This window comes from Tursiops truncatus, chromosome 16 (assembly GCF_011762595.2).
Source record: "Tursiops truncatus isolate mTurTru1 chromosome 16, mTurTru1.mat.Y, whole genome shotgun sequence".
NCBI classification, from domain to species: Eukaryota; Metazoa; Chordata; class Mammalia; order Artiodactyla; family Delphinidae; genus Tursiops; species Tursiops truncatus.
The window spans coordinates 73,584,744-73,605,563 of record NC_047049.1 but is presented as its reverse complement, the minus strand read 5'-3'; the positions used below and the strand labels follow the sequence as shown (position 1 = coordinate 73,605,563).

General features: G+C 44.5%; 1 protein-coding gene across 6 annotated transcripts in view; it reads left to right on the top strand.

Annotated features, from left to right (window-relative positions):
• Positions 1–19,871, top strand: part of CHRM3 (cholinergic receptor muscarinic 3) — a 516,259-nt gene extending 496,388 nt beyond the window's left edge. For all 6 annotated transcript variants that reach the window (XM_073793631.1, XM_073793630.1, XM_073793632.1 and 3 more), the window contains one exon: positions 16,555–19,871. In XM_073793631.1, the coding sequence (XP_073649732.1) occupies positions 16,574–18,346 (1,773 nt within the window). In that variant the 5' untranslated portion in view covers positions 16,555–16,573 and the 3' untranslated portion in view covers positions 18,347–19,871. The remainder of the gene's footprint in view (positions 1–16,554) is intronic.
• Positions 19,872–20,820: the final 949 nt, after the last annotated feature.

Sequence of the window (20,820 nt, the reverse complement as noted above, 5' to 3'; positions counted from 1 at the left end):
TTCTACACAATTTTGTGATGTGAGCGAGGTAGTCAATGGATAGCTCTTTTAAACACTGATAAACTGAGGCTGACCTTTAACTCCTTCTGAAATTACAGTAGAACTTGTGGGGGAAAATGAGTTTGGATACCCGCCAGACTCATTTTTGGAGTGTCTTAGGATTTGTATTGGCTGCATTCATGCTCTTCACTCTTTCACTTCAAAGAAAGAACCCTCAGCAAACACAGCAACATGCCCTTACCTGCCCTGAAAATTCTATTTGAGTCAAGAACACAATCTGCCAATAGATGAATCCTCAACAGTCCCTCTCTATGTTTTTGAGTTCATTTTAAAGTATGTGTGACGTAGGTTTATCTGCACTGAATGAGAACGATGCCCATGATACATTGTGAAGTGAAAAACAGAAAACTAGGGAACATAATACCATTGTTTGTTTGGGAGCAAAATTTTGGGTCAGATTGCCTTGCTTCACATCTTAACTCTGCAACTGAGGAGCTGTGTGATCTGGCTCAGTCACTTAACCTCTCTGTGCCTCCATTTTCTCATCTGGACATTAAGTAAAAGACTTAACTCACAGGGTTGTTAGGCAGATTAAAAGACTTAATGTGTGTAAACAAAGAGAACAGTGCCTGGCACGTAGTGAGTGCTTAAAAACACACATATGTATTTTGTAATTACAAGAACACGTTTGGGAAGGACATATCCATTCATCTAACAAATATTTACCAAGTGAACTGTTGCCAGTGGTTACCTCTAGGGCATGGGAATGAGAGAGGCAAGGGCAAGAGGACTGAATTTCTGCTTTATACACTTACGTATTGTTTGAAAATTTTGCTTGTTCATGACAAATCCGCTACTAGGATAGAGGTTAGGAATAGACTCGGAGCCAGCACACCTGTGTCTTACAATTAGTTGTATGTGGACTCTGGGCAGATCTTTTAACCACTTGCTATACCAGTTTCTTTAGCTTCAAGTAGAAAGCCTAATAGCCTCCACCTCACATGATTATGATGAGGATTAAATGAGTTAACACATGCACATCACCTAGAAAAGCACCTGGCTCCCTGAAGAACAGATGCTATCACGATAGCAGAAAGGAAACACCGAGAGCAAAACCTGCAGTGTCCTGAGGTCATCATGATGTTTGTCCTCAAAGTCATATAAAAAGAACTTAAAAAGCATGTCCCTGGAAGGACAAAAGAAATCAAAATATAATTGTGGTGTCTTGTTTTCATTTACCTAGTTTCCTATCCTTCCCACAATGCTTGTTTTTAATTTGAAGTATAGTTGATTTACAATGTTGTATCAGTTTCCCACAATGCTTTTAAATCTCTTAGCCATGGAGAAAATTCTTCGCTGAGTATTTAAAGCCATCTTGCTAGGTTTTTTTTTTTTTCCCCATGACTGGTGGGGTTTTTTCATTTTGTATTCTGTCTCCTTCTCCCCATCCTTCAATGCTTCTTCTTCTTCAGTAGAATTCATTTTGATCTTCAGGACGTTTTACTTTCAAGTTGTTGAGAGAAACGATGATTACTATGTCTTTTTCTTGCCTAATTTGCTTTTATAAAAAAAGATGAATATTTATTAATCATATGTATCAAATATCTATACATTAAACATGTTACCTATGAGGAAACCACTTTATTTTATCACAAAAAAAGACTTGGAAACGTAAAGAAAGGGAGGAAGAAAAGAAAAGAAAAAGTAATCCTTTGTTACTGCCCCCAGAGGTTTATAACCTAATAGTAAAATAAAAATTCATATATACACAAAGTAATATTTCAAACATTTAAAAACAAGGAATGGCACAGGTGGCTGCAAGTGCAAGTGGTCACCTCACCATGGCCACCTTGGCATATCCCAGTGAAACAGGAGGGAAGGGGTCAGGGCACAACCTTTAAAAGAATGAAATAGCCCTAAGACATGACAAAAACTGGCTAGAACCAACTAGGTCCAAGATGGCAGAATATTCGACTTCCAGTGGACCTTGAGCCTCATCACATGCTCCTTGTAATACATTAGCTAAATGACACACCCACCAGCGTCATGACAGTTCTAAGGCTACCACAAAAGGCCATAAAGTGGGCGGTGGCCCAATTCCTGGAAATCTCCACCCCTTCCCCAGAATAATTGGAATAATCCTCCCACTCATTAGCCTATGAAATTACCCAGCCCATAAAAACTAACCACACCATGTTTCTCCTAAGGCCTCTCACTTTCCAAGATGGCCCACACTCTGTCTGTGGAGTGTGTTTTTCTCTAAATAAATCCACTTCTTACCTATCACTTTGTCTCTCACTGAATTCTTTCTGCAATGAGACATCAAGAACATCAAATTCACCAGGACCATATTGGCGAGACAGCCAGGAGAATTTGGTAAGCCTCAGCCTCTTGCCTCCCTTGCGCTTGAGAGGTGCTGCCTTATTTCCAGCCATCTCCATCTCTCTCTCCCTCTCTTTCTTATAGTCTGTCTCATTTTCAGACCTATTGCCACAAAAATGTGGACGCAGGACAAGCAGTTAAAAGCCATCAGGGTACTTGGCGTGGAAAAGAAGTCTCTGTGAGAGGATAAGTGGATCTCCCAGACTACAGAGATGCTAGGTCTGTCCACCCACCTCAAGGCAATTGCCACGCAATGATTTCAGGCTCACAGTTAAAAGCATAACACTGCCCCCTCCCCGCGGCTACTGTCATAGGCTTATTATTGGTCCACCTACACCTAATTATCCTTGTCTCAACTCTGCATCCCTACCTCACTCTTTCCACTCTTATCTTGTGCCTTACTCTGCCGCAAATGGGGAAAAAGAAATCTGCCAGGTACTCTCCAACCTTACTGGTAGGTCTTTCACTTCTTAATGTTACATATGGGCAGGGCATGTCAGAGAAAGTTTCCAGCCATCGTCACAGGCAACCAGGGACCCGAGCCGTAGGATCTTTGCCGTCTGGGCTTGCCTTATCCACCATTTGATTAACTGTTAACAGGTCCAGTTGTGTAAAAATATGAAATACAGCCTTGCTTAGTGTTTGTGCCATGGTTACAGCAGCTGTGATCCCTTCGGGAGCTCCCTCACGCGGTAGGCAGGCTGTGCTCATGACCCCCAGGTATCAAGAGGAGGATGGTCCTGAACCACATGGTTGGGACTCAGGGTAGTGGGACCATCTTTCACCTACCCCCCCACCCCCCACCCCCACCTCCTGGTGTTTGGCTGGCCCCTCCAGGGTCTGCCCTGACTCCATCCCGTTAGGGCGGGGCAGGCGACACAAGCTTGGTGGGTCACACACATGACCGCGCCCGGGGATACGTGCTTGGGAAATGATCCGAATTTGCTGTGCTTGCCTCCCCAGGGTCACGAGATTTGGAGTGTCCTTCCAGGGTCATGGGGCCTTCCATCCCCCTAACTACAGTCACAGTGCCTCCACTTCAGCTGCCATATCCGCCCCTGCACCCAGCCCCGCTGCTCACTGGCCAGAGTACATGTGGGAAGAGGGGAGGGCGAGGATGGCACCAAGGCCCCAGGGGTGCCGCCCACAAAAAGAAATGGAAGAGAGAGGGTTTTTTTCCTTTTTCACAAACCATCTCCCTAAATGGCCAGTGCCTGTTTTCCAAAACTTACCACCTTTGGAGAGAAAAAGGCTGGGACTTAAATAGGTCCTAGAACCATGAGGATGTCCATTCCAGGGCAACATATCCCAGAATACAGGGATTAATCTATAGAATCTATAGAGAAACCTTCAGGAAGGTCACTTATCCTGGGTGCTGCAGATGCCAGGATAGGACACGTGTCCCAGAATGCTGGGGCCAAAAAGACTGCCTCATGGGGAAGTAGCTAACCCACATTGTGGATAAAGTCGACAGGACTAGGGGAATGGGGACACCTGGAACCAGTCCTGTCTTAGCCCCTATGGGACCTCTTAATGCTAGTGCTTCTCTCTGGTACAGGAGCATTCTCTCCCTGAAGGAACGATGGGGAACACCTCCTCCATCCCCAAGGACTCACCCCTCGGGTGCATTTCGAGTCACTGGGACAAATTTTCTCTAGATTCTTTAAAACAAAAAAAGCTCATTTTCTTTTGTGATGAAGTCTGGCCCCAATATAAACTTGAGGACGATGAGGCCTGGCCAGAAAATGGGAGCCTCAACTATAGTGCCATCCTACAGCTAGACATCTTTTGCAAAAGGCAGGGGAAATGGACAGAAGTTCCTTATGTACAGGCTTTTATGGCCCTAAGAGAAAACCTGGAGCTATGCAAGTCCTACGTTAGGGAACCTCGCCAACTGGGACCCATTCGGGCTACACAAAAGCCCTCTCTAGTGGCACCCAGAAGAACAGGAGCCCCCGACAGAGGACCCAAACCCCAATACTCTTCCACCATCTTCAGTCTCTCCCCGGCCCTACTGCCCTGTAAGCCTCTTTATGCTTCCATACCAGAAATGTAGCCAGAGCCTCTTTGCCCCCTTCAGGAAGTAGTAGTGTTCCCGGTAAATTTGAGGTTCTTGATGTCTCATTGCAGACAGAATTCAGTGAGAGACAAAGTGATAGGTAAGAAGTGGATTTACCTAGAGAGAAACATACTCCACAGACAGAGTGTGGGCCATCTCAGAAGGCAAGAGGCCTTGGGAGAAACATGGTGTGGTTAGTTTTTATGGGCTGGGAAATTTCATAGGCTAATGAGTGGGAGGATTATTCCAATTATTTTGGAGAAGGGGCGGGGATTTCCAGCAATTGGGCCACCGCCCACTTTTGGGCCTTTGGTGGTAGCCTCAGAACTGTCATGGCGCTGGTGGGTGTGTCATTTAGCTAATGTATTACAAGGAGCATGTGATGAGGCTCAAGGTCCACTGGAAGTTGAATATTCTGCCATCTTGGACCTAGTTGGTTCTAACCAGTTTTTGTCATGTCCTATGGCTATGTCATTCTTTTAAAGGTTGTGCCCTGCCCCCTTCCCTCCTGTTTCATTCCCTCCTCCAGAGATTTTACTCCCATATTCTTACGGGAAGCAGAGGGGCGACAGTCCGTCTTCTGTAACTGCTTCAGTGCTGAGTAGGGGCATCGACCCTGCCTGTCAGGGAGTAAAAAAATCTCTGTATGCCTGATCTAGGGGCCCCAGGGGCAGGACAACTCCTTGTTTTAAGTCGGTATGGGCTGGAATCCTCACATAGCCACCTTCTTGATGTGGAACTGTTGTAACTGTTTCCATAGCCTTTCTGTGGATCTTCTTGATGATGAAGTATTTTTTGTAACAGCATCATAGTACGAAATATCTAAAAATGACAAAAGACTTAAGAGGCACGGTTAAACATCTGATTACAGTGTTATTGATAAAGAACCTTGGTTACAGTAACCAGAATTACAAATGATTACATTTAACTTAACATACCAAATAATCCTAGTTAAATATTTTTCTTTGGGATACCTCAGGGCCCCCCCCAAAGCATCCCAAAGTTAACTGGAAATCAAAAGAACTTTAATTAAAATTTGATATTTGGGAAGTTTGTCAAGAAGTTTTAAAACACTTGGTCAAATAATATCATAGGGCACTGTGAGACAACACATTTCTCAACCAAAGTTACAAGAGATCTCAAAAGCAAATACAAATCACTTAAAGGCAAAGAAACTCACACAATCTGTTGTCAAAGGCAGCATTTCAAGAATACTTTGGAGGGAGAAACCAAATGCAGTCTTGTCCTAGCCCATTCCCAACAAAATCCATTTACCTGACTAGATGTAATTCAATCTTAGAAAATCCTGATCATGCACAACTCTTTTCTCAGGGTCCACTTTCCACCAACCTTTCATCACTTTCTGTATCCATCACTTTATTTTTCCATCCAGAAACAGCCAGCTCTAAGTCAAACCTACTTCCTTTTCGCTTAATAAAATGCAATTCCATTCCTCATACTTTCTTTACTGAAAACACACATCCTACTTTTCTTAAAAGTTATTTATTTCCATTTTAAGTTATTTTTCTTGCTAACAAATTTGCCAGATATACAGTAATAAGGTTTTATTTGACCTCTAGTAAACCCAGGTACAATAGAAGTACTATACTTAACAGTGATGACTGTAAAGACGTGTCTGTATTAATCAGACCAACAAGCTTAAGCCACCTTTAATACCAGATATCAGTTTAGTATTGAATATTTCCCAGATGACATGAACCTGAAATTCATTTTGGCCAGTTTTATATTTCTGAGTATTTATATAAGCACTTAATTAAGTCAATTAAGTAGAGCTCTTTTACTAATTAATTTTGGTAATACCATACATTTAAAACACATATAGAGGGCTTCCCTGGTGGAGCAGTGGTTGAGAGTCCGCCTGCCGATGCAGGGGACACAGGTTCGTGCCCCGGTCCGGGAAGATCCCACATGCCACGGAGCGGCTGGGCCCGTGAGCCATGGTCGCTGAGCCTGCACGTCCGGAAGGGCTTCCCTGGTGGCTCAGTGGTTGAGAGTCCGCCTGCCGATGCAGGGGACACAGGTTCGTGCCCCGGTCTGGGAAGATCCCACATGCCATGAGCGGCTGGGCCCGTGAGCCATGACCGCTGAGCCTGCGCGTCCGGAGCCTGTGCTCTGCAACGGGAGAGGCCACAGCAGTGAGAGGCCTGCGTACCGCAAAAACAAAAACAAAAACAAAAAACACATATAGATACATATGAATACATAAACAAACAGAGAGACCTCATAGTTCTCATTTCAGAATTTCAGCCCTGAGTCAGGTACAACGTAAAACCCATCAATTACAAAAGGTTGGGTTCAAATTGGGCTTCTGGCAGATGGAACAAATCAAGGTCACCTGTCTAGATGGCTAAACCCTTTTTACTAATGTTTACAGTAAAAGACACTTAGGATTTCTACTTATACTTGACAAGTCTAGTTCTAAATTACTTTACTCCCTTTTGCAAAATTTGCATTTTATAAGGATGGCAGAGATGAGGGTTCCTGAGAAGACCAGGTAGGATTGGAATATTACAGAGAGATTGGCATGGCACCAAAAGCGCATATTTAATGAGAGCTCATATTTAATTTGAGATTAGGGGTTGGAGGCCTTGTCAAACCTCTGGTTTTATGGGGTGTTGGTGCCTGGAAGGGAAGTTATTAGTTTCCTTTAAGGTGATTTTTATAGGAGTGACGAACTTTGTCTTCCCTGGGATTCCCTGATCCCAGGCCTGCGGATCTATAAGTTTTTCAATTTCTGGGGAAATATTTTGGGCTGGACTGTCTGTGTCTTGTATAATACATAGTCCAGCCAAAAACACTCCTTGGCTTTGGTCTTCAGAGAGAGTAAGAGTTGCCCACAAGGCTGAGAGAAAATCCCTCCCCAATAATGGGCTGGGGCATTCAGGCATGACAAGAAACTTGTGAGTTATAAGAGTCTTTGCCCAGGTGCAAGGTAGAGGGGTGGCGAAATATTTTAGTTTTGGCTTTCATCTGTCCCCAGTGATAGAGCAGGTTTAGGGGCAAGGGACCTAGCATGAGACATCAAGACAGAGTAAGTGGCTCTCGTGTCCACTAGAAATTGGACAAGCTTATCTGCCACGTCAGTGGTCACCCGTGGTTCCTCCCGTGTGATGATGACAGTCTCCTCAGGAGCCTTGGGAGGTGCCAGGTCCCATCAGTCAACCACTGTCATGACTGGCGTGGGGGAATTTCCTCACTCCCTTCAGTGCTCGGGGCATTCCCTCTTCCAGTGGCCCATCTTGTTGCAGAGTGGGCATGGCATTTTGGGTGTAGGCTGGGACCTGTTTCCTGTGCATTCCTTGCTCCAGTGTTCAGGACTCCCACAGCTGAGAAAGGCTCCCTTCCTTGGCAGAGGTCTTCTGGGAGTACTTTTGGGATGATCAGGTGGTGGGTTAGGTCTTGTCATGATGGCTGCCAAAAGCCTGCCTTCCTGTCATTCGTTACTTAAGTCACGCTGTTCCTTCTTTTCCTCCTCAGCCTGGTCTCTTGCTAAAAATACTGAAGGCTGTGTCAATAAGAAGGTTGAGAGGGGTTTGGGACCCCATGGCAAGCTTTTGAAGCTTCCAACGGATGTCAGAGGCTGATTGGCTAATGGAAGTGGGCTGCAAATACAGTTTGTCCCTCGAAAGTATCTGGGTCTACATTCGTATACTTTCTGAGGGCATCTACCAATCGGGCCTGAAATAGGGCTGGATTTCCATCTTGGCCTTGGGTGATCTCTTTAACCTTATCATAGTTAACAGGTTTAATTATGCATAGTTTCATCCCTTCAGTGAGGCAAAGGATCATGTGATCCCTACTAGTGATACCAGGCTGGCCTGGTTGATAGTCCCAATTGGGATCCATTAGAGGTACTGCTGTCACAGGGTTTCTATGTGGTTGGGCAACATGTAGCCTGTGCCCAAATTTGGGCCTTTTCCTCACTGGTGCAGCAGTGGGAAAGGACAATATTTACATTCTTCCAGGTAAGTCCAAGGAAAGAGTCAGGGCCTGCAATTCTTCACGGAAGCGGTTAGGGTCCTCCGAGAACCTGCCTAAGCAGGTGCAGCATTGGTTAAGGTCAGACAAGGAAAAAGGGGTGTAGACTTTGGTAATTCCCTGAGGCCCACCTACTGAAACAGGAGGGAAGGGGGCAGGGCACAACCTTTAAAAGAATGACATAGCCATAGGACATCACAAAAACTGGGTAGAACCAACTAGGTCCAAGATGGCGGAATATTCGACTTCCCGTGGACCTTGAGCCTCATTATATGTTCATTGTAATACATTAACTAAATGACACACCCACCAGCGTCATGACAGTTCTGAGGCTACCACCAAAGGCCAAAAAGTGGGCAGTGGCCCAATTCCTGGAAATCTCCCCCCCTTCCCTGAAATAATTGGAATAATCCTTCCATTCATTAGCCTATGAAATTACCCAGCCTATAAAAACTAACCACATCGTGTTTCTCCCAAGGCCTCTTGCCTTCTGAGATGGCCCACGCTCTGTGTATTGTGTTTATCTTTAAAAAAAATCCACTTCTTACCTCTCATTTTGTTTCTCACTGAATTCTTTCTGCGATGAGACATCAAGAACGTCAAATTCACTGGAAACACCAGGGACCCCAGTTCTGGGTGTGAGGATGAAGTGGGAGGGGAGGGGTCTCCCGCTTGTAAAACATCTATTGAGTGATGGCAGTTGTATCAGGTGCTTCACCTGTTACCTCACTGAATCTGCTTAACAACCATACGGTATTACTGCTATTACTATTCTGAATTTTCTGGTGTGTGTGGAGACTGAGAGTTTCCGAGCTTTCATAACTAACCGGAGATGCCACAGCTGGGTGAACAGTGAGCTAGGAGGGTACCACCTTGCAGGACTCCTAGTGCCATCAGGGTGCGTGACAAGTGTCAAGGGTTTGAGGTCCAGAGTACATTCAAGGGCAGCAAAGAGTGATTACAAAATTTGTGTATTATGAGATGCTTGTTTTTCCAGAAAACTCTTGTGTTTGTATTGTGACAACTACCAGATGAACCTTCAAAGAGAGGGTGTGGTTATTTGAGAACGCATCTCTCTTTCTCTTAGGTGGAAGAGGCTGCAGCCGCCCCTGGGCAATGGCCTGGTGATCAAGGGAAGACTCCTCTCTCAGGTTCTTCCAGTCCTGAAAGATGTATTCCACCGAACTCTTTCTTTTCTTGGGTCATTCTCAGCCAAATGCCACCATATCTGAGGTCGCTTTGAGAACCCCAGAGAAGTTTGTCAGCCTTCCCTACAGCTGGAGCCCCCAGCCTGTTGGAAATACAATGTGTTTCTTCCTTCCTGCCGCCTTTACCTTCTCCAAGCTTATCTCCTTGAGCCCTTATGAGTTCTCCTGTCCAAAGTATAACAGTGTTAATCTCAGTAATGCTGGGGTGGAGGCAATCGTTCTGGGTCTACTCTGGGAGGGAAATTGTGCTAGATGTCGGAGGAAAGAGTTGAGTAGCAGAAGGTGGAATCTTCGGTGTAGTGAGGGAGACAAGTTGAAATGCTGTGGGCTCGGATGGGAGGATGTGCAGGGCGTGCAGGACCGCTGGGCGGTGGGCTTTGAATCGTCTGTGTACTCCCTCCGGAATGCTGTGTTCTCCTTTTACTGGCATGGCAGCCTGGAGTTATATTCCTCAGACTCACAAAATAGCCTCGCCTTTCTCCTTCTATTGCAGTGATTTTGTTTCGTTGATGGTGTCTCCAGGTGATTCCTAGACAGCAAGAACTCTGTCTTCCACATAAGGCCTGCAGTAAGCACTCAGACACATTCACTGTCTGAAATAATGACTGAAGAGCCAAATAAACGAATGTGAGATTCATCCTCAGGGGGAGTGGGGAGAGTGTGATTTCCAGAGAAATTAAATGTGAGCTGATTCTGGAAGAGACTTAGAGCATGCCAGGTATGTGAGTGCCAGGACGTTTTCCAGATTCTCCTGGCAAATGGAGTGTTGCAACATTTTCTGAATCTCTCCTCTCTTTCTTTACAGTAGAGTTTCTCAACTTCAGCACTATTGACCTCTTGGGCTGGATAATTCTCTATTGTAGGGGCTTGTCTGGTGCATTGTAGGTTGTTTATCAGCATCCCTGGCGTCTACACACCAGATGCCAGTAGCACGTTCTCCCCAAATTGTGACAAGAAATGTCCGCAGACATTGCCAGATGGAGACAGAGTCACCTTGGGTTGAGACCTCAACCCAACAAGTGCTTTATACTCAACAAATGTCAGCTCTTGTTAGCCTTGAAAAGCGCCAATCTATAAAATCAAACAGTCGTAGAAAATTATTCAATTAGCCTTACCATTTTTGAGAAACTGCCATGGACCCGTCAGACTATACTGAGTGTTTTATACACGTTCTATCCAATCCTCAAGTATGATAATCCTCATTTTATAGATGAGGAAGCAGGATCAGAGGACTCAGATAATGTGCCCACGTGGCAGAATCAGTATGTTTCTGACCCTAATGCATCGTGGCAGGGCTTGTTACACTGTTTTCTACGTGTCTCCCACTTACTTCTACTTTCTTTGCAAACAGACAGTCTTCTGTACATGTGTGAATTGGGCAGGACACATGTAGGCTGAAGTTTAAAAGGAAATCACATGTATGGACTATGTCCAGATACAAAAATAAATACTCTGATAAATATGGACCTTGAAAAATATCATAGCTACTCTAACTTAAAGTAATCACAAGAAGTCAAAATCAAGCCAGAAGAACTTTCTTCCCAGATGTCCTTACAGTATGTAAATAGAGATGTAAGAAATATTTAGCCCAAATGACTGTTTTCATTAAAAAGATTTCCAATCAGAATTATTTCTACAATTATGTTAGCTCTAATAACATTACAAAAGCACGGTCTTCAAAATATTAATAAATAACAATGAATTTGCAGAATGTTGAAACCATACTGAACGTACCTTAGGTCATAAAGGTTTGCAGTAGAACAGAATTCAGCTGCACTCTGTCCCTCTTTTTTCCTCAGAAAAGGACTGCAGGGGGAGTGCATGGACTCCTGTGGGCAAAGTGGGCTTACAGATATTTATTTATTTATTTTTAAATTTATTTATTTTAAGTTTTGGCTGTGTTGGGTCTTCGTTGCTACGGCGGGCTTTCTCTAGTTGCGGCGAGCAGGGGCTACTCTTTGTTGCGGTGCACGGGCTTCTCATTGTGGTGGCTTCTCTTGTTGCGGAGCATGGGCTCTAGGCATGTGGGCTCAGTAGTTGTGGCACGTGGGCTCAGTAGCTGTGGCTCGCAGGCTCTAGAGTGCAAGCTCAGTAGTTGTAGCACCCATGCTTAGTTGCTCCGCGGCATGTGGGGTCTTCCCGGACCAGGATTCGAACCCGTGTCCCCTGCATTGGCAGGCGGATTCTTAACCACTGCGCCACCAGGGAAGTCCCCAGATATTTTAAAAGAACTGCTTCACCTCTGCTTTTCATTTCTTGTCATTTCTCTAGAATTCTAATAACAAAGGCTTGAGAGTGCTGAAGCAGATAATCATTAGTCCCATTTAGGCTTTTGTTTTTAAGGTAAAAACCATGTTATTTCAGTAGCAACTGCTATGCCTAGGCAGTGCTGATGTAAGTGCTTTTCCAAGCAGCCTTCATTTTTGTTGTCAAACTGAATAAAACATATGAAAGGCGGCAACCAAGGGAGGCAGCACGATGCATCCACTTTTTGAAAACAAGCTTTGTCCTTTTTAAATGGAATTCTGTTCCAGTTTTGGCTTCTGGGATGTTGTTTTGCACCAGGAGTGACTGCACCATATTAGGGCACATCTGTCCTCCCTGCGGCTTGAAATGAATAACACGAGCTGAGTTCACAAAGTTTGATTCTGCCTGTGCGCGTCTGAAAAGGTTGGATGCCCTTTAAAGACATGTTTGATTGCCGAGCGTGTGTTGACCCTGTTTGATATCCTTCACGGACTGCATGACTGAACTAAGCTGAAGTTTCCCCATCACCAGCCTGGGGAAACGGGCGGCTCTTTGGCGCCTGCTGGAGAGGTTGTTCTCCGAGTCCGCTCTGCCACCTAGTGGTCGGCGGTGGCATTTCCTGTGCCCGACCAAGCTAGTTTCGGGAAAAGTCATTTTAGCTGTTGAATACTGTGATGAATTATGACAGAAAACAGAGACACTCTTAGCAAAGAACGCAGTCCAAGAGAGACCCGAAACAAGCCCTGCAACATGATGCATACCAGATTTCGAATATGGAAGAAGCACTAAATAATTGGTCTTAGAAAAAAGCATGATTGTGAATTGCAAGATATTTTTCCTTTTTTTCCCTGAGCCTTCATGATTAAAATAATAATAATAATAGAGGTAGAATTGATTTAGACAAAGCCTTCAGATTTATATTGGCCTTTTAGGACTCTCTAAGAACTTTCACATGTATTTTCATATCAGATATTTAAACATTTTTTAAGTTATCTATATATTTTACAGATTTATAATCCCAGAAAAATTTTATTCCATAACTAGGGGGAAGGGAGTTAATTTCTCACAAGTGTCCTTCGCTTTCCTCTAAACTTAGTACTCTCAAATTGTTCTTTCATATTTTCTCCTTCACTTTCTCCTTTTAAATTTTAAAAAGATGTCAAACTATCAACTGCAGTGGTTTTCGAACATTGTTGACTGTGACCCACAGTACAAAATACACTTTACATCATGACTATATATTGAATGTGTGGGTGTGTGTGTGCACATGCGCTAATCAGAACTTTTATGAAACAGTACTGTTATCGTTATGTGGTTCGTGTTCTGCTGTGTCCCATTCAATTCTGTTTATTTCCTTTTCTTTTTTATTCTCATGCTGGCCCACTAATTGGCTCCTGACTTACATTTTGAAAAACTAAGTGAATCAATTCTGTTTGTGCTGCTAGATGGAATGAAGTGAAAACGGTCTGGAAATCTATATATACTCAGAGATGAAATCAAGAACCATCCTATATGTACAGAGTTGTAATTAACCCACATGGAAGGATGACCCTCCTCCCAGAATCCAGGAGGGCTCTGGAAGGTGCTTGTCTCGCCCACCGGCAGGATCATGTTCAGTTTTGAGCTCCTTGCCTGGGGGCTGGGCCTGCACCACTTCAGTAGCAACGCCCTGAATGTCCCAGGGACCCCACAGCCCCCAGCTCCCAGCCTGGACAGGAACCTGCTGTAAATCCCAGAGCGGATCTAGAGCCACCCCCCGCCCCCTTCTGCTCCTATGTGATAACCCCATTTGCCCTTATGCAGGCTGCATTCCTAGAACTCCTGCCTGGGACCACTTACAAAGTACTAAGGTCAGCAGGCTTACAGGCCTCTCTGTTCCCACCACCTGTTTCTTCCTGAGCATTAAAAAGCAATGTTTCCCTTAGCTCTCCTCACCAACATAAGTCAATTCAATGAGCACTAACCATGAACTCCCTTGACTCAGAATATACTAACTGTACAGCACAGAGGCTGTTGAGTCAGGATGAGGAAAAGAGCATGGAGCATAGACGTGACGTCCCTTTCTCGGAAAAAGCACCTTAAACAGAATACATTTAGTCAGGTTTATCGTTGTTTCATCTCGGTCTCAACTAGAACCCCTGATTCTTAGGAAGTCACATATTACTCATGAAAGGATAGCTGTACAGGAAGAAAGGCGTTGGGTGACTATCATGTCTAATAAGAACTTTTAGATATTCTTTGTTGAAGTCCTTATGAACTTTTGATTAGGTTCTTCTGATGTCATACTGTGTACTAACAAGACATCAATTGTCAAACCTCCAGAATGGGAAGATCCTTTTTATGAGATGAATATGGCTCAGTGGCATGGAGCCCAGAGAAAAGGTGATGGAAAATGTCTCAGGTACAGGGACCTGAGTGAAGGTTGGGGGAGGGAGATCTTTCTTATTTGCCTAATGTTTAGGCCACTGCACCATCCCTTAATGCTCAAAGATCAATGTGTTTGCAGCTCAAAAGACTTTATCTCAAAGCTCTGTCTCTACTAGAGTATTTAAAGGCCAATTGACTGTATATACCTGGATTTATTTCTGGTTACATTAGTCTCTATTTAGGCCAGGAAAGACATATCTTGTTTTATTGCACTTAGCTTTACTGCTCTTCACAGATAATTGCATTTTTAACAAATTGAAAGTTTGTAGCAACCCTGCATCAAGCAAGTCTATCAGTGCCATTTTTCCAACAGCATTATTTTTAATTAAAGTATGTACCTTGTTTTTTCAGGCATAGTGCTAATGCACACAGTATCTGAAACTTTTAAGTGATATTAGATAGTGAATTAGTGTTGAATTATAAAAGGAACAATGGCTACTGGTAAGTATGCCAAAGATTTCAGGTCAAAGATCACGTAACAATTTGTGGTTCACAGGTTTTCTGATATGAGTCAAGATACCCCTAGACACCAGAAACACCAGGACAGGTATTTAATCAACCCATTATAGAAAGCTGGTTCTAAGTGTAGGTGTCTTTCCTCAATTCTGGTTTCTTTTATATTCTGTATTCCAACAAAGCATGATTGGACTGGAATATTGTATAACGTGTATTGCCCTCACGATTCACAGAAATGAACTGAAAGAGAGAATTGATCGCCGGCTTATTTCCAAAATTCCTACTTATATTCTTCACTATTATCGGTCAACTGAGCAAAATAAGTTGATATTCATTTGTACAAACATAATGTGTTATTTGCAGTGAACAATGTGACATTTGCTTAAAAACTACGTGCTTTTTAAAATTACGTTATCCATGTCCTGTATCTCATCTAAGGTGTACGTCCTTGGAAGGCAGAGTCTTGACTTATTGAATTCAGCGGCACCAGTCTTAATGACCTAAATCTAGTAGTGGTTCAGTGAGAAGTGCTGATGTAGCTGATGACAGTTATGTTAATAAGGACCCTTTCAGGTGCAGATGACAGTAACCTTTCTCAGGTAGCCCAGGCAGCAAAGGAAATGGTTGGCTTACATAACTGGCAAGTTCAAAGAGGCAGAGTTGACTTCAGGAATGGCTAGATCTAGGTTTGAGAGGCCATGATGATCATACTGTCTCTATTCCCCCACGTTCCCTCCCATCTCTCTGCTTCCCGCATATCTCTTGCTTGCTTGAAGCAAGCAAACACAGATTTTTCCACGTGGGTATAAATAGAGTCACCAGCACCCAGGAATCCCAAGGAACAGAGAATTACCCTCTCTCTTTCCAACATCCATGTCAATTCCCCATATTTACTCTTACTGCTCCTCTTTTTTTTTTTTTTTTGCGGTACGCGGGCCTGTCACTGTTGTGGCCTCTCCCGTTGCGGAGCACAGGCTCCGGATGCGCAGGCTCAGCGGCCATGGCTCACGGGCCCAGCCGCTCCGCGGCATGTGGGATCTTCCTGGACCGGGGCACGAACCCGCGTCCCCTGCATCGGCAGGCGGACCCTCAACCACTGCGCCAATACATTACTTTTTCTAACTGTGTGTTAAAGAGATAATATAATGGAAAGTGATTTATGCGTATTTCCCCCCTTGCTCCAGGTTGCTGTTGCTTATTCCAGTGAGGCTTACATGGCTGGAATTGCCTTCAAGTTGCTTATGTTTGAAGCCTGGGTTAGGAAAATGCCCAGGTGGATAAAATGCAAATGAATAAGATCAATGTCTCACGTAGTGTGATGATAAAGCTATGTTGGATGAGGATCATATATGCAGCTACTATTTTTCCCCTACTTTTCAAAGAAAGAGAAGGAAGGAAGATCTTGTTTGATGACAACATCATGTGGAAGTATATGTGGTCTGTATTTAGAAAGGTGGAAGTTGTGGAGAAAAAGCACAATGTTCAGTGCATGTCACCAGCTAATCGTGCTACCTACCTTGAACAGATCGATCTCTGCCTGCCCTGTGCTGTTCACCTTTATTTAATTTATCTATTTTTATCGAAATAAAGTTGACAACTCCTCAGCTTTAAAATAAGGGGATGAACTGATGTGCTGGACTCTCCCAGGTTCGCCTGTAATATAGGTCCTATTATCCAGTAATAGGAGGAGTGCTACTTTGAAAGGATGCAATGCAAAGAACAAATCAGATGAAGGCAGAAATGGTCCTGACTCCGTCTTTTCTCTTTTCTCCCCAGACTATGTCAGAGAGTCACCATGACCTTGCACAATAACAATACAACCTCACCTTTGTTTCCGAACATCAGCTCTTCCTGGATTCACGGCCCTTCCGAGGCAGGGCTGCCCCCAGGAACGGTTACTCATTTTGGCAGCTACAACATTTCTCGGGCAGCTGGGAATTCCTCCTCTCCAAATGGCACCACCAGTGACCCTCTGGGAGGTCATACCATCTGGCAGGTGGTCTTCATTGCATTCTTAACGGGCGTCCTGGCCTTGGTGACCATCATCGGCAACATCCTGGTGATAGTGGCATTCAAGGTCAACAAGCAACTGAAGACCGTCAACAACTACTTCCTCTTAAGTCTGGCCTGTGCCGACCTGATTATTGGGGTCATTTCAATGAATCTGTTTACTACCTACATCATCATGAACCGATGGGCTTTAGGGAACTTGGCCTGTGACCTCTGGCTTTCCATTGACTACGTGGCTAGCAATGCCTCCGTCATGAATCTTCTGGTCATTAGCTTTGACAGGTACTTTTCCATCACGAGGCCGCTCACGTACCGAGCCAAACGAACAACAAAGCGAGCTGGTGTGATGATAGGTCTGGCTTGGGTCATCTCCTTCATCCTTTGGGCTCCTGCCATCTTGTTCTGGCAATACTTTGTTGGGAAGAGAACTGTGCCTCCAGGGGAGTGTTTCATCCAGTTCCTCAGTGAGCCCACCATCACCTTCGGCACGGCCATCGCTGCCTTTTATATGCCTGTCACCATCATGACTATTTTATACTGGAGGATCTATAAGGAAACTGAAAAACGTACCAAAGAGCTTGCTGGGCTGCAGGCCTCTGGGACAGAGGCAGAGGCAGAGAACTTTGTCCATCCCACAGGTAGTTCTCGAAGCTGCAGCAGCTATGAGCTTCAACAGCAAAGCATGAAACGCTCAGCCAGGAGGAAGTACAGACGCTGCCACTTCTGGTTCACAACGAAGAGCTGGAAGCCCAGTGCCGAGCAGATTGACCAAGACCACAGCAGCAGCGACAGCTGGAATAACAACGATGCTGCTGCCTCCCTGGAAAATTCCGCTTCCTCCGACGAGGAGGACATCGGCTCGGAGACAAGAGCCATCTACTCCATCGTGCTCAAGCTTCCGGGTCACAGCACCATCCTCAGCTCCACCAAGTTACCCTCGTCAGACAACCTGCAGGTGCCGGAGGAGGAGCTGGGGGCAGTGGACTTAGAGACGAAAGCCAGCAAACTCCAGGCCCAAAAGAGCATGGACGACGGAGGCAGTTTTCAGAAAAGCTTCTCCAAGCTTCCCATCCAGTTGGAGTCAGCCGTGGACACGGCCAAGGCCCCTGATGTCAACTCCTCAGTGGGCAAGACCGCGGCCACTCTGCCTCTGTCCTTTAAGGAAGCTACTCTGGCCAAGAGGTTTGCTCTGAAGACCAGAAGCCAGATCACCAAGCGGAAACGGATGTCCCTCATCAAGGAGAAGAAGGCGGCCCAGACCCTCAGCGCCATCTTGCTTGCCTTCATTATCACCTGGACCCCCTACAACATTATGGTTCTGGTGAACACCTTTTGTGACAGCTGCATCCCCAAAACCTATTGGAATCTGGGCTATTGGCTGTGCTACATCAACAGCACCGTGAACCCCGTGTGCTATGCCCTGTGCAACAAAACATTCAGAACCACTTTCAAGATGCTGCTGTTGTGCCAGTGTGACAAAAGGAAGAGGCGCAAGCAGCAGTACCAGCAAAGACAGTCAGTCATTTTCCACAAACGGGCGCCCGAGCAGGCCTTGTAGGATGAGGTGTGTTGTCAGTAGCAGTCACCAAACGCACACGTCAACCCACAGACCTTAGGAGGGAGTGAGGCGAGGGTGGGGGTGATTTCTGGCGCTGATAAAAGATGTCTTTATCACCCAGATGTGAAAGAAGCTGCCTGTTTACCGATCCATTAAATAAATCCATTTTCATATCAAAAGTCAAATACCAATTCAGCCAAAAATAAATAAATAAGCCTATTACTGGATATGAAGAAATTTATTCTGAAATAGACTTTGTTTTTTCTTAAAGAGAAAGAAATAATTGTTTCATAGCAATTATATACCCAAATTGGTCTGCCTGGGCCTTTTCATTCCCATTAGCTCTGGAATCTCGGTGAGGATAACTAGCGGGCCCAGTTGCCCTGTTCTCCCCAAGGGTCCCCAAAGTGTCGATCCACATCCCACGTGGAACGCGTCAGGCTAGTGAATCCGTGGTTCTGAAATTCTTTCGTACGTTGCAAAGCCTCACCTTCTCGTCCCTGTAGAGCTCCCCGTCTTCTCATTGGTGTGTCGTTGAACTCTATTTGTGGACTTGATTCTTGATTCTTGCAGAGTACTGTTTTGTGCAGTTCAAGTTTCGTACAAATAAAAGATGCATAAGTGTATATGTATATATGTGTGTGTGTGTGTGTATGTGTGTGAATTCCACGCACACACACACAGTGTATATAATATAAGGGGAATCACTGAACCGGCAAATTATTCCGGCAATATATTCTTTCAGTACTTTGGTGACTGATGTTTCTCTAGGATCCTAACACAACGTAAAAGTGAACTTAAACCCCGTGTAGTGTTTTGGAGACCAGGGCTGTTTTCCCGGAGACTATGCAGCAGAGAACAGCCAGGCCCTCTGGGCAGGTCTGTGTGGAGCGGTCAGCCTGGTGAGTCAGATGAGCACCAAGGTTCGACCAGACTCTGAGTAAGCTGTTACCTCTGTGGACACCCTCAACAGAGCTAAATCGAATGGGGGCCCCTCTGAGCTCTAAGAATGAACCACATCCACATGTCTGAATTTAATGGTCCAAATCTGAATGTTTCCAAACAAAACCTTTGCTATCTTACCTGCTTGAAACTCAGTAATAGTGACACGTTTGAATGGCATACACAGCATTACATGGAGCAAAGCAGAAGAGACCTTCTGAGGGGCAAAGAAGAACACGAGATTCGATTTCTTGCTACTTGACATATTTAAATGAAAAAGGGCTTACACCTTTTGTCACTTAGCTGGGGCCAGTACTTTCTGCCGTTCATTGCGCAACATTTACCCAGGAATGGGTGGGGTTCGTGAAGTCATAAGTCCTCTAAAGAAAGTATTACACTTTGAAAAGTATTGCTTCAAATTGATTTCCTTAGTACATTTCTAAAAAGTGATTTTGTATTCTCTTCTGAATTGGCCCAAACGCTAACTGTTCTATTGGGGGGAGGGGAGGGCTGCTGCTGTAGCCGTCGTCTGTGTTGCTGCTGTAGGTGTCAGGGGTCTTTTTTTTTTTCCTTTTGTGGGCTGTGTGGGGAGTGGGAGGGGTGGGGGGTGGGGGGCTGAGGAGAAATCTTCCCTCTGTACAGGGTCTCCGTGGTGTGAACCCGGAGCCAGGGTAGAAGCTGCTTTTGTGTTCAGTGTGAGCTGGTGTTTACAGCAGATGTTGACAACAGTGGAAGTGTACTCAGTGGTGTCTGTGTTTCTGAACTATTTAATTTTGTGTTATGTTTATATGAAGATGTATTTATGCATATTTCACCGAGTTCTATTTAATGTTGATAAATATTACTCTTTAGTCTTCAGCAGGTGGTGTCCCTTGAAAGTGATTCTTTAAGGTCCACTTGAGCAATGGGTAGGGTATATCGAGCTTTCTTGTGGCTAAGAAGACGAGAAAGTCATCCTTTTGGTGCCAGGAGGTACCTAACTCTTTCTAGGTAATAAAAAGTCAACTTTAACTTCAACATAATGGTTTAATACCGTTCTAGTTAAACCTGATGGGAACCGGTCAAAGCAACCCTCCACCAGTATATTTGAAATCACGTGACAAGGGCAAAAAAAGGCAAATCGGCATAATTGAAAGAATTATTTTTTTGGCCCACATTCGACCAAAGAATAAGAAAAAACAGAGACTATTTTCTAACATGTATAGCAAACTACAGAATGTTATGTTATTAACCTGTGAAATGTCTAGTGAGCAAGTGCATCTATATTTTATTACTCACGTTGGCCTGGCACTAATAAATTTGTGAATGCTGATTCAAGACTCCCTGTACATCAGTAATTCCCATTCTCTTTGAATCTCCTATCTTGCCTCCCTCTCAAAAGACTGTTTCCCGTATTTAAAAAGGAATAGAATTAAATTTAAGAAATGAAGAAACGTAAGCTTTAGCAGAACTGTGAAGGTTAGTAACAACTCTACTTAAACATGATTATCTCCTCATCCTTGTCCTTTTATGATGCTGAGAATGGAAGAAAA